General features: G+C 35.2%; 1 protein-coding gene across 2 annotated transcripts in view; it reads right to left on the reverse strand.

Moving 5' to 3' along the window:
* Positions 1-13,332, reverse strand: part of KDM7A (lysine demethylase 7A) — a 63,724-nt gene that overhangs the window by 29,736 nt on the left and 20,656 nt on the right. For both annotated transcript variants that reach the window (XM_066997925.1, XM_066997918.1), the window contains exons 2-7: positions 8,760-8,845; positions 5,338-5,455; positions 3,405-3,565; positions 1,834-1,975; positions 1,384-1,570; positions 742-904 (exon numbers count right to left, since the gene is read on the reverse strand). In XM_066997925.1, coding sequence (XP_066854026.1) covers positions 742-904; positions 1,384-1,570; positions 1,834-1,975; positions 3,405-3,565; positions 5,338-5,455; positions 8,760-8,845 — 857 coding nt within the window. The remainder of the gene's footprint in view (positions 1-741; positions 905-1,383; positions 1,571-1,833; positions 1,976-3,404; positions 3,566-5,337; positions 5,456-8,759; positions 8,846-13,332) is intronic.

Here is a 13,332-nt window from a genome sequence, read left to right on the forward strand (position 1 = left end):
AACAAATTAAACTGTTGTTTGTTTTAAATTAATATTATAAACTGCTTTGTTTTATTTCTATTGTTTGAAAGGTGCAATGAAATGTAGAGTGCCTTGTATTTCCAATTGCATTTTGCATTTGTCAGTATGGTTTTCATTTTTCACTCATCACAGTAGATGAGTACCTCCGACTCTTCAAGGAGGATGCGTATTTCAATCCTATCATACACATTTCCCCAGACACTGACTAAACCAACAATAAAGCCACATAGAATATCTTGAATAGAACAATTTGATTGTTATTTAAGAATAGTATCTTTAACAATATTTAAATAACTCTCGAGAGCCTCCCAGTAGGTGGTATTCTTCTATATGCAAGATTAGTTTTAAATCACAAGTCTACTCCAAACATATTACAGAGATTACAAAATAATTATGATATCCACTACCGTCAGGATATCCATCCTACCAAGCAGGAACAGCAAAAATGCATTTCAGTACAGATCAGATTTTTTCAAAGCCTTTAATCAGTCTTACAGAATTTCTTTCCTTTTTTTTTTTTTTTTTTTTTTTTAACATCTGTCTCAAAAGCTGGCATCATTGGTTGGGTCTTATTCCATACTCCAACACCTTTTTTTCTTTTTTCATTCATTCAAAAATTCAGGATAAACCAATTATTGATAATGTAATGTGTCATTTAAGACACCCTTCATTCCTGGTAATGAAACATGCTATGTCCTAGAAATAAGTGTAAAATCTTACCTGTTGGAACAAATAAAGTGTGTCCTTGCTTTACAACACATTTGTAACATTTGTCAACCTTGTCCCCAAAATATACTTCGCTTTGGGTGACAGATGAGCTCCAAGACTCATATAGAGCCAAATTTTCATCAGTGGGCTTGATCAAATAGAAGATCTTCTCACCCTATTAAATAAAAACATCAAATAAATAAATGTATGTCCTCTTGGAGGCACAGTACTACCTCTGAGTTATTTGCAACAAAAACAACTTATTGACCAGTGTGTCACAGCTGCAATTGTCCAAAAGCTTAAGTAATAGTACAGTAACCAACTGGGGGGAGGGGGAGAAGGGGCATGCATTTTGAGATGTGAAAAACACCCAACAATGACATTCATTTTCATTTAATTCATTTTTTAATACTAAAATTTCACTATACCATCTACCAGTCTATTAAAATGGTCAGCCAACCAATTATAGTCTAGAAGTCACCAACCGCATGATAAATTAAAAACATGAAAATGAGACACCAACTTCACTTTCACTTTCCAGCTCCTCCTTTGCCTGTTAAGAAAAATCATTCTTAGCAGGTAATAATGCCATTGAAGAAAGCTGCACACTGAGTAAATTGTTTTTCATAGTCATAAATCAAGAAGCCTTCATACCCAGAGAACATGGTACCAAACTGAAGTTCCTCCAAAATCGATATGAAAATCAGTATAGCTGTCCTGGACACCCATCAAGCAATACTTCTGAACAAAAGGCTTAGGGAAGACAGAATCATCTGGCCAATAATTTTCCACCCATGAAAGCTTTCTGGCAATATCTGGTACTTCCACTAATTCAGACATCCTTTAAAAAAAAAATTATACACATAAATAAGATCAAGAGTAAGTGCCCCTCTTTTTAAATGACAACATTAAATGTTTGCTTCCTACAGAGTTATTACTTATGAATTAGTAAAAATGTTTTATACCCATATTACATCACAGTAGCTGTCTACATAAAACATGCAGCCTCTTATCTTTAACACTAGAGACATTATATTCCTACGCATAGCGTTCACCTTAGTGAAAACCACTTCCTACATTCAAGGAACTGAAGTCAATACTCACTTTGTGTCTGAGAACTCCAGGCTGATCACGTTCAATACTTTTGGTCGGTCAGGATTTGTGAAATATTTAATATAATTATGGAGCTTCATTTTGCTGTCTGCTTGTCTTGCTACATCTATTACATCTATCACTTTGTCACCACCTGTGAAAGACAGGATGATTTTCGTAATCCTACCACAGATAAAAACAGCTGTTCAAGATGTTTAAGAGAAATTTTACTTTTTTCCAGCTTTTATCAATATATTTCTGTACAAAAACTCCAATATCATTAGCATTCTCTTAGAACAAGGACAGATTGGTATAAACCAACTTTTACTAGTCTAGCTTTAATTGTTACAGTCAGCAAAGGACAGAACTGAAAAAAGTCTAAAGATAAATCCTCTTTCGTGTGGTTAACCAAAAAAAAAAAAAAAAACAGGAGCAATGCAGAATCACTGGTTTAAAAAAAAAAGAAAGAAAGAAATTGGTTTTGTGGCTGTCACTGGAAAGACTAGTGTAGAGAATGTTATCAAGGCAGATCTCTTCCTCACTCTTCCTATTAATCATCACCACAGCATTTGAATATATAACACAAGGACCACTGAGAATTCTTTACAAATAATAAATCTTCCTTCTTACAGCTCTTAGCAAACTGCACTGAACTTTTGCCATAATTAACGGATAGCTTTTTATATTGAAAACCATGCAGGTACTCTGCTGTAATCATTCTATGCTCTCCCCCCCAGCTTATATACACACATATCTTCTAAGCACACTCTGATTTCATTGAATTAAGCCATAAGGCAAGCTTAATTTCTAAATACAACAAGAATTTGTTTGCATAAGACATATTTTAAAGCGAAATCTGTAGAAATAGGCAAGCAAGAAGCAACCTTTAGCCAAGAGAAAGGAGTAATGACAAAATTATAACAGTAACTGAATTACGTCTATTTAGTTACACAGGAATCAAATTTGACAATTCATTCTGGAATGAAGGAGTGCATCTAGATGCACACTATATTTACTTTAAAATTCCAAGTTAATAGCATCTTGACAAATCCTACTTAGAATAATTTTATTTCTGTTTTCTTACTTTTAATTTCAAAACCAGAAAAGTGAACCTGCAGAATTCCAATTTTGTCCCTAAACCTGGCAGGTCAAAATATACGCATAGTAATGAAATGAAGAAATTTCCAGAAGATTGATTGAGTATGGAAATGCCAATTCACTGAGCCCAAAACATTAAGTTTTGCAATAGTCTGACCACTGATTAATCTTTATCAATCCTAACAGTGATTCATTCAATTCTCAAAAAAATGAACAATCTGGTAGCAGAACAAAAACATGTTATGTTTAGCTTGCACCAAAATTAACACTTCTGAAAGTTGAGAATTAATGGTTTACTCCTGTCACAAACCTACCACAAACAAAATTCAAATCAGTAGCCTTAATTGTGCTCTTTGCCAATCCTCTGGTTAGAAGTATTCAATTTAGAACATATATTTAGCTCTCTAGAAGCTCTTATAATCATGCAAATATTTATTTTACTTTAAAAACAGGATCATTTGCACATATTTCACAGTGACCCTTACCTACATAGCGTTCCACATCTAAGACGGAGAAAGTTGGCGGAGGAAGTCTGAGCCCCAGACCATCTAATTTTGGAACCATTATAGGAACATCAAACCCATGCTTCTCCAAGTATCTTTGTGTCAACTGGCTTCCATGCATTTTCAAAATTACTTCATCAGCACTAACAGAAAGAAATAATGGAATGTTAGCAGAAGAGCGTCCTCCAAGCACTACTAAAAAAAATAATTATGTCACAGTTTGGGGGAGGACAGGTTGGAATGGCTGCATTTGAGTCCAAAAGAACTGGACCCAGTACTACTATCAAACTAAGCATTTACCTGGAAGACAAGGACAACAATATAAACCAGTAAGGAATCATTTATTGTCAAGCATAACCTGGGAAACCACAGTCTTTCTATATGATTGAACACAGTCATTTAAGACGATGAGAAAAAGGAATTCTCACCAAAATAATACAAAATGTTAATGTTAACAACAACAACAAAGAGTCCTTTAAAGAGTTAAAAGCCATTATACATTTACAGTGAAAAAGACAGCCACAGACAGATTGAGATGATTTCTGTTACAATTTTCTCCACTTTCCTCAGCATGAGAGAATGGGTAGGGTAGAGCACATGTAAATGTTCTTTGTTATCTGGAATGAAATTGAGGTGTAATTACCCAATCTCTCCTTTCCTGGACTAGAGGAATAGACAGTATTCTGACAGTTCAGGCACATAAAAAGAAAAACAAAAGTCAACCACTCTTGCTGCTGCACCCACACTGCCTTACAGAGGCATCTATACAGATTGGAGCACTGGACAATCACCAACAGCATGAAGTTCAACAAAGGTAAATGCCAGATGCTGCCCCTAGGACAGAGTCATGCCAGACACAGGTACAGACTGGAGCAGAGTGGCTGGAGAGCAGCCCTGCAGAAATGGACCTAGGGGTGCTGGTTGCCAGCAGGCTCAACCTGAGCCAGCAGTGTGCCCTGACAGCTACAAGGAAAAGCTGCATTTTTGGATACATCAAACACAGCATAGCCAGCAGGTCCAAAGAAGGGAATCTCCTGCTACATTTAGCATTGGTGCAGCCTCAGCTTGAACATTGTGTGCAGCTCTGCACTCCACAATATAAAAAGGATGTTAAGGTACTTGAAAGCATCCAGAGGAGGGCAACAAGGCTGGTAAAAGGGCTGGAATACATGTCCTGTGAGAAGAGGCTGAGAACACTTGGGTTGTCTAGTTGGGAAAAAAGAAGGCTGAGAGGAGACCTCATGGCTCTCTGCAACTCCCTGTGGAGGGGAAGTGGAGCAGGAGGTGCTGGTCTCAGCTCCCTGAGAACTGATGACAGGGTGCAAGGGAATGGCACAGAGCTGCATAAGAGGAGCTTCAGACTGGACATGAGGAAAAATTTTTTTACTGTGAGGGTAGCCAAACACTGGAAGAGGCTTCCTAGCCCGGTGGTTGGTGCCCCATGCCTGTCAGCGTTCAAGAGGCATTTGGACAATGCCCACAATAACATGCTTTAACTTTTGGTTAGCCCTGAAGCTCAGGCAGTTGCACTAGATGATCTTTGAAGGTCCCTTCCAATTAATTATTCTATTTTATTCACTCCCCCTCTCAAAGAAACAGAAACAAAACCCAAAGAAAAGCAAACTCAACAGCCATCACCCTGTAGCGGCCCTGACAGACAACGTAGCCCAGTGCAAAACTGAACAGGGGAAGCTACTGCATGAAAGGGCAAATTTATCCACCTGAAACAGGGACTCACTGTTTCAGATGGGGAGGGTGGGATAAGGGAGAATTCTAAAAGGAGGAGGAAGTAATAATCCTAGGCCTTCATTTTCTGAAGCAGGGAAATGTTATTCACCTTCTCGAAGACATACTCAGCCCACTAAGTTTCTCTATTATTTTTTTTTCACTGAAATGTTTAAGTGAGCTTCTGTACCTTGGAAAAGAACGAGCCCGCAGCTGTTTAACAAAGGTCCGCGTTCCAGCCTGCACCGGTTTGGAGCCATCATCCAATTCCGTGTAGTCATGTCTGTGCCAGTTCCTCCTCTTTTTCACTATAAGTTTCAGAAGGATTAAACTTTAAATTAGTTAAATCAGATGCCTAAGATTAGCAGTCATTCTATCAGCGAGGCAGACATGCCTCAGTCACATTACTGAGATTAACAAATCTTATTGGATACCCAGGTGACACCTTACCTATCTGCAACAAATGAAATCTTCAGAAGACCTGACAATGACCATTTGGACTTCTAGAGCTCCTCTCATCTGACAACATCAGTGCACATTACACACAAAGATTCAAAATCCCATACTGAGTGCAGCATAAATAAACAGTAACAATCTGAAAATTGTTCAAATCTGAAGAGTAAATCAATAAAATTTGAATACTAATTTCCTAAGTCTCCAATTTTTATTTTTAATAAATAGAAGAACCCTACCTCTTCAAGATACTGAAGACTTCGTTTTATGCATTAGTACAGAATTAACAGAACCTAATCCCATTGTGCTATCTCACTATATGAAACAAAACCACCCTTATTTTGTTCACTGTTTATCTTACCATAACAATTTGGGGTATAAAGTGTTTTGGCAGGTACAACCTTTACTATGCAATACATGTAATAATATGCAATACATATATATATATGTGTGTGTGTGTGTGTATATAAAATTATTATGCAATACATATAATGTGAGCATTGTGCCCCAAAACAATGAAATTCTGAGTTGCTCTAAACTGCTATTCTCCATCACAAAATAATAATAAAGAACAAAGAATAAGTTACTGTTCTATTACAATTTGGGGAACCTGAGAGTCCAAAAGCAACTAAATTGCATTTTTAACATCTCCTTATACTTAAAGGGCCAAGGAAAATTAAAAACTAGACATTCACATAAAATTTGGTGTGTTGGTTTCCCACTGAAAAATGACAGATAATCAAATCAAGAAGTGTGTTGGATTTTTTTTTTTTTGGTTGAAATATAAAAAGAAATTGATCAATACTCCTGTATTAGTTAATTTGATTTTTACATCTAACTATATAGTAGCTTTCTTTTAATTACTGGAGCTCTTACATAATTAATTTTGTAAGATACTGAATCTAAATCCACTTTGGATAAAGTGTATGTTTCTTGTATATTCTTGCAGGTTTTTTTGGTTGGTTGTTTTTTTTTTTTTCCACAATGTCATTTTACTAGGTGGGATTATATATCTGCCGAAATTAGATATACTTGTCCTCTTAAACACAGTTGAATTCTGGTCTCTTTCAGAACTCCTTTAGACAAAGGGGTTTTAGAATATGAAGCAGTAAATAAAAGATGTCTTTACTTATACACATAATTGCATACAACTGAAGCACTGTCAAGCATTGTTGCAACATTCGAAGTCAAGAAACATTATCAGTCTCTCTCAACATTAAAACACGCTGAAGTCCAAACCACAAACCATCACAGATTTGATTCTGGCAACTTAGCTAAGTACAATTAATAAAATTACAAATTAAGATATATTTCAATATATCACCTCTGCCTGGGTTGATAAGCCTGAAGCTTTTAATAAATCTAGAAGATGTACTCACTTCAGGCAATATGATGTAGTAAGGATAATTTTTACTACTGATTCTTGTCTTTTAAAAGACTTCCAACACAGAAATGACTCAAATTGCTGCAGGTGAAACAAAGCTGGCATTAGAAGCCTTTGCATTAAAAAAAAAAAAAAGGTTATTCACAGGAATCAACAGGATGATAAAGCACACTAGTTCTGTCAAATAAAAAAAAGAAAAATCTCCAAATTCTCTAGATTTTTAGTATTTTGAAAGTCTCATATGTACTCCCTTCTACTCTTTCTGCCAGTCCCTCTATTCCACAGGAAAAAAAAAAATACAGGCAGAAAGGTGGGAAAAGAAATGGCTGATATTTTACTCTTATTTACAAGAGACACATACAGCGTTTTAACTGAAAGAGATGTCCAGAACAGTAAAAACCACAAGCAAGTAAAAGAGCATTTATCTTACCTTTCAGGCCCTAACATGAAGGTAGCTAATATTGAAAGTATTAAATATAACCTACATACAAAATACATATAATACAACATGTATTAATTACATAAATATGTGAAATTAATCACTCCATTCATACTCCACAAAACTACCAATGAAGGTGCAGTGGTTTCAAAATTATTGTTTCTAAATGGTAAAGTGAATTCAGCTTTGTAAAGATTCTAGATCTTGAGATGGCTGTAAACCATTAAGTGGTCTTCAAGCAAAGAAAAAAATATATATGAAAAAAACACAAATGACCACAACATAGTGCTCGGACACTAAGCACATATAGACATTTTTTGTGTTAGTGCGTAAGAAACACAGTACATATATACATTTTTCAGGTTTGAACATAGAAACTTAATTCATTGCTGGATAGGTGAAATTCATTTTTACGTTACTTTCTTTTGAGAACAGAAGTCATGTTGAAAAATCTAGGGAATTAGATATAGCAGTGCCCTTGCAGTAGTTACAGAAGGACAAAATACATTTTCTTCAGAAGTGAAATGTTATCTTTCCACTCCAGATCTCTACAGTGAATGTATCTACTGATAGAACCAAAGAGGTCTGCCTCTCTTGCCACTCTGCTTCAGCCTCTTCCGGTAACTCACAAAATTCCTTGTAACTTGGTGGAAACATGTTTACAAATCAGATACCTCGAATTCAGAGCAGTGTAAGTCTCAAGGACATAAAAGAAAAGTAAGACAGCAAGCTCCAATTCTCAAATTTCACTGGATTGTTGTGACGTATACTCTTTAATCATCAAGAAGGATAAGAGAGCTACCTTTTATATTTTCTCAGGGTTGCTTTCCTAGGTATGAGGATTTTCATGATTAAAATACAGAATAGTGAGCAGTCTTTTGGAAATTTTTTTTCTTTTTCTTTTTTTTTTTTTTTAAAGTAGCATGTAATATATACAGTAGGAGAAAGCATCACAACCTGTACTTGACTTTTTTTTTTTTTTTTAATGATTCCCTAACTTTTGGTCTCTCTCTCTCTGTCAAGTACAGATTGTTTTCTTCTAGCTCTGCACACTTTGATTTCTCTAATCTATAGCTGTGGTTTATATTTTATTCTATCTTCATCTCCAGATCAAGGAACCTCTCTCAAAAAAAGACAGCTTGTAGGTTTTGTTATTGTGATTGTTGTTGTTTTTTTCAGTTCAAAGTTTGTCACATAGAACCAGTACCTCCTAAACAATCAGACATCTTGAACATCCCTCTGAATAGTCTTTTTCAATAGCGCTTCGAGAGAAGAGACATTAAAAATATAAAATAAATATATGTGAATAATATATATCTGAATAACCCATACTTACTTAGAGAAGGTCCATGGAGAATTGCACAGTTGGGACAATGGTACAGATCAATGTCAACAGCATGATGCTCCTCTACCCCAACACAGCTGCAATAATATTTTTAAAATGTTAATGAGAATACAAAGAAGATTTATCTTTCAAGCCAAAAAATAATTACATCTTAAGTCTTTACCAGAATATGCTTAGTCTACAAAATCATAATGAGATACCAAATTATCTCAACTACTAGGTTGCCACATAAATTTTGAGTAACAGTTTACCACTGAACAGAGAATGCCATGAAAGAAAAAAGGAAAAAAGGAAAAAAAGGAAAAAAGGAAAAAAGGAAAAAAGGAAAAAGGAAAAAAGGAAAAAAGGAAAAAAGGAAAAAAGGAAAAAGGAAAAAAAGGAAAAAAGGAAAAAAGGAAAAAGGAAAAAAGGAAAAAAGGAAAAAGGAAAAAGGAAAAAAGGAAAAAAGGAAAAAAGGAAAAAGGAAAAAAGGAAAAAAGGAAAAAGGAAAAAAGGAAAAAAGGAAAAAAAGGAAAAAGGAAAAAAGGAAAAAAGGAAAAAGGAAAAAGGAAAAAAGGAAAAAAGGAAAAAAGGAAAAAAGGAAAAAAGGAAAAAGGAAAAAGGAAAAAGGAAAAAAGGAAAAAAGGAAAAAAAGGAAAAAAGGAAAAAGGAAAAAAGGAAAAAGGAAAAAGGAAAAAAGGAAAAAAAGGAAAAAAGGAAAAAAAGGAAAAAAGGAAAAAGGAAAAAAGGAAAAAAAGGAAAAAAGGAAAAAAAGGAAAAAAGGAAAAAAGGAAAAAAGGAAAAAGGAAAAAAGGAAAAAAGGAAAAAAGGAAAAAGGAAAAAAGGAAAAAAGGAAAAAAAGGAAAAAGGAAAAAGGAAAAAAAGGAAAAAAAAAAGGAAAAAAGGAAAAAAGGAAAAAAAGGAAAAAAGGAAAAAAAGGAAAAAAGGAAAAAAGGAAAAAGGAAAAAGGAAAAAAAGGAAAAAGGAAAAAAGGAAAAAAGGAAAAAAAGGAAAAAAGGAAAAAAGGAAAAAAGGAAAAAAGGAAAAAAAGGAAAAAAGGAAAAAAGGAAAAAGGAAAAAAGGAAAAAAGGAAAAAAAGGAAAAAAGGAAAAAAAGGAAAAAAGGAAAAAAGGAAAAAAGGAAAAAGGAAAAAAAGGAAAAAAGGAAAAAAAGGAAAAAAAGGAAAAAAGGAAAAAAGGAAAAAAGGAAAAAAGGAAAAAAAGGAAAAAAGGAAAAAAGGAAAAAAGGAAAAAGGAAAAAAGGAAAAAGGAAAAAGGAAAAAAGGAAAAAGGAAAAAAGGAAAAAAGGAAAAAAGGAAAAAAGGAAAAAAGGAAAAAAGGAAAAAAGGAAAAAAGGAAAAAGGAAAAAAGGAAAAAGGAAAAAAGGAAAAAAGGAAAAAAGGAAAAAAAGGAAAAAAGGAAAAAAGGAAAAAAAGAAAAAAAGAAAAAAGAAAAAAGAAAAAAAGGAAAAGAAAAAGAAAAATCAAGCTCCTTTAAAAATGACTCCATAATATACACCACTGCCCTCTACCCCCTCTCCCAAGGCTTTGATCCTCATTAAACAGTGCACACTAAATCATTCTATCAATTCTCTTTATAAAATTTATAATTAAAGAAAAAAATCTGAAACCTACGTGTTGCCAATTTCTATAAGATAACATGGATTTTTCATATATTTCTGCAAAAAGTACATAACGAACTCCTACCCCAATACTTTTGTATTACCCCTGAAATCTTTACACTACCAGTGCTAGCTATATAAAGTACACTGTGATCACACAAATCACATTATAGCAGTGTTTCTGTGATTTTAAAAATCACGCTTGTAGTAATGTTTTCCTTGTGCACATTTTCCCCAGATAAAGCAGTCAAAGTGGGATTAAAGTTGAAGATCTTTATAACAGTCATGAGAAAATATCTACTCTACTATCTCAATAACAATATTTTAAAGCCAAAAGGAAGTCAATCTTTTGGAAGATCAAATGCTAGAAATGAATCGGAGAAGCCATGCTTTTGCACAGAGCTCACAAGAACAAAAATCCCTACTTGCTGGTAGAATCTGAATCCTGACAGAATTCTCTCTCTCAAAAGTTCACTGAAGCTTAGAAAAATGCTGACCTTATAATAGGGAAACAAGACTGCAACGTTAATTTTTTTACACCACAATTACATCTTTCCATTTAATGCATTCTAGGAACATGAGAACTTAAACACTACTCCATTCAAGTAACCCACTTCATCTCAAAAGTGTAACAACAGCCTAAACATTGAAGCTTTGAAATGGCCCAGCTACAAGAAGTCTTTGCCCTAGCAACCTAGTGCCAAAACTGATGACATGATCCAGAAAATATCAGCTAAACAACTGCTAAAACAACACACTAAATAGTCTAGCATTCAAAGCGTACCAATGAGCAAGTCAAATCTGAAACTAAAAAGCATCTCTCAACGAGAAGCACATCATTCTGAATTCTTTGTGAACAGCTTCAGCTGGTTCTTCTACTTAGCCATTCACTAAACAACACATGAAATTAAGGTTATATAACTTTTTGTGTGTACTATTCTAAAACCTGAATATAAAGCTCAGCTGCCAAATATGTTTCATCAAAATTATTTCAATATTTTGCATCTTTTTAAGATCACAACTACAGAAATTATTACATGATTCAGCTGACATATAAACAGAAACAAAGGCAAAAGCAATCTTTTAAAATGCTTATCCAATTTCTTTTTGCTTATATTCTCTCTCCTTTGATAGAATTGAAGAGTGACTCAGTCCTATTATTATAAGAAAACTGTTTTAAAATATACACTCCAAAAGGCCCAAATCAGAAGGCTGGTTTATGCATACACTTGAGAATCTCACTATTTTAGCTAATTTTCTGATTTCCAAACAGCTGAAGATATTTGTGTTGGACTGTATCTTGCTGAGATTTGCATAATTATTCAATGAAGCACTGCTCTGTGTAAAAATTTCACATACTCCCTTTATTCCTTTTTTGTGATGTAGATCTAACTTGGTCACCATCATCCCAGCCAGATTATCTTGCGGACTAATGGTAAGAACTTTAGAGAGCATAGAAATAGTTCCTTCAAGCTTTGACACCTGCTTGTCATACTCTGTTTAAGAGCATTAACTTTATTGTCTCTTATAAAATACTACAGACAACCTGAAAATAAAACAGAAATTCTTTTAAATACCAAGCACTTTCCCGGACTTGATTAAGCCCACAAAGGCTTAATCACGAAGCCCTTTCCTGAAGGCACCACGGGCTTTGTGTACAGAGACAGGTGATACTGGAGGGGGATTACAATAGTTGGAACAGCCACTCAGTAAAAAAGCCAACAATTTCAACCTGTGATTTGTGCTCAAAGTTCAGAACTAACTGGAAAGGCAAAACACTACCTGGGAGATACAGGAAGGGAATCTACCAGCAGATACCTGACTGACGCAAAGGGCAAAGGAGGATCCAGCACCCGCAAGAACAAGTGCTGACAAGGATGCCATAGAGGGTATCAATCACAAACAGCACCATAAGTCACTTTCCTGAGTCTCTTTCTGCAACATGCACAGACAAATGTGACATTAATCATTTTGGCTACCAGCAAACAATCAATTACTGTGATAAGTGCAACTTCAGACTTCAAGTATCAAAGCAAGGTCACTAAGAGAGAGGGCCTGAAAAGCATTAGCATACTCAAACAGTAACACTCCCAATCCACTGGATGCTTTCCTGAATGAAATACCGTTATTATCCTTCACCTCTCCACCCATTTGGGTTGAAATGTCTTCAGTATATATTACCTAGTTTTTGAATTGCTCATCTCCTGCAGGAAGGCTGTAGACTAATCCTCAAGTATCAAGGCAAGGTCAGCAAGAGGTAGTAGAAGAATCTGGCAAGTAATATTTTTTTTTCCACACAAAAGAACATGCCCATCCCTTGCAAGCAAAGAAATCCTTTGCTATTCAAAGTTCAAGGAACCAGTTGTCCGGACTTAAGTCTCATGAGAAAGCAAGTGGCTTGGCTTTAGTCTGAACTTCCCATTTGACTGTTCAAATTCTAGGTATACAAAAGCAGCACACATAAATCAGAAACAACCAAAGGAGGACTGTCCAACATACACAATAGCTACTAATGGATCACTGTTTTTAAGTAAAGGGAAAATAAGCCTTCCTTCACCTAAGAAAAGAACCTACAAATGCTGTTCTCTACTGTAGTATTGCTATTCATTTATATGTCAGTAGATGAGTACAGATAATTTGGAATGGTGGATTCAACAATTTCATGATTGGGCTGGAATGCCTTGTAGGAAGAGATTACTCAAGCCCAATACCTTTTGTATTAGGTTTATGTGTCAAGGTTTTGGTAGAGGGAAGCTGCAGGGGTGGCCTCTGTGAGCAAAGCCCAGCAGCTGCCCCACGTTAGTGAAGAGCCAGCTCCAGCTAGCTCCATCCCACTGCTGGCCAGAGCTGAGGGACATGGGCCGCACCTCTGAGAGAACATAATTCAGGAAAGGAAAAACCTGCTGCGCAACAGCAGCTGGGAGAGAGGAGTGAGAAAAATGTGAGAGAAGCAGCCCTGCAGCCC

The sequence above is a fragment of the Anser cygnoides genome, chromosome 1 (assembly GCF_040182565.1).
Source record: "Anser cygnoides isolate HZ-2024a breed goose chromosome 1, Taihu_goose_T2T_genome, whole genome shotgun sequence".
NCBI classification, from domain to species: Eukaryota; Metazoa; Chordata; class Aves; order Anseriformes; family Anatidae; genus Anser; species Anser cygnoides.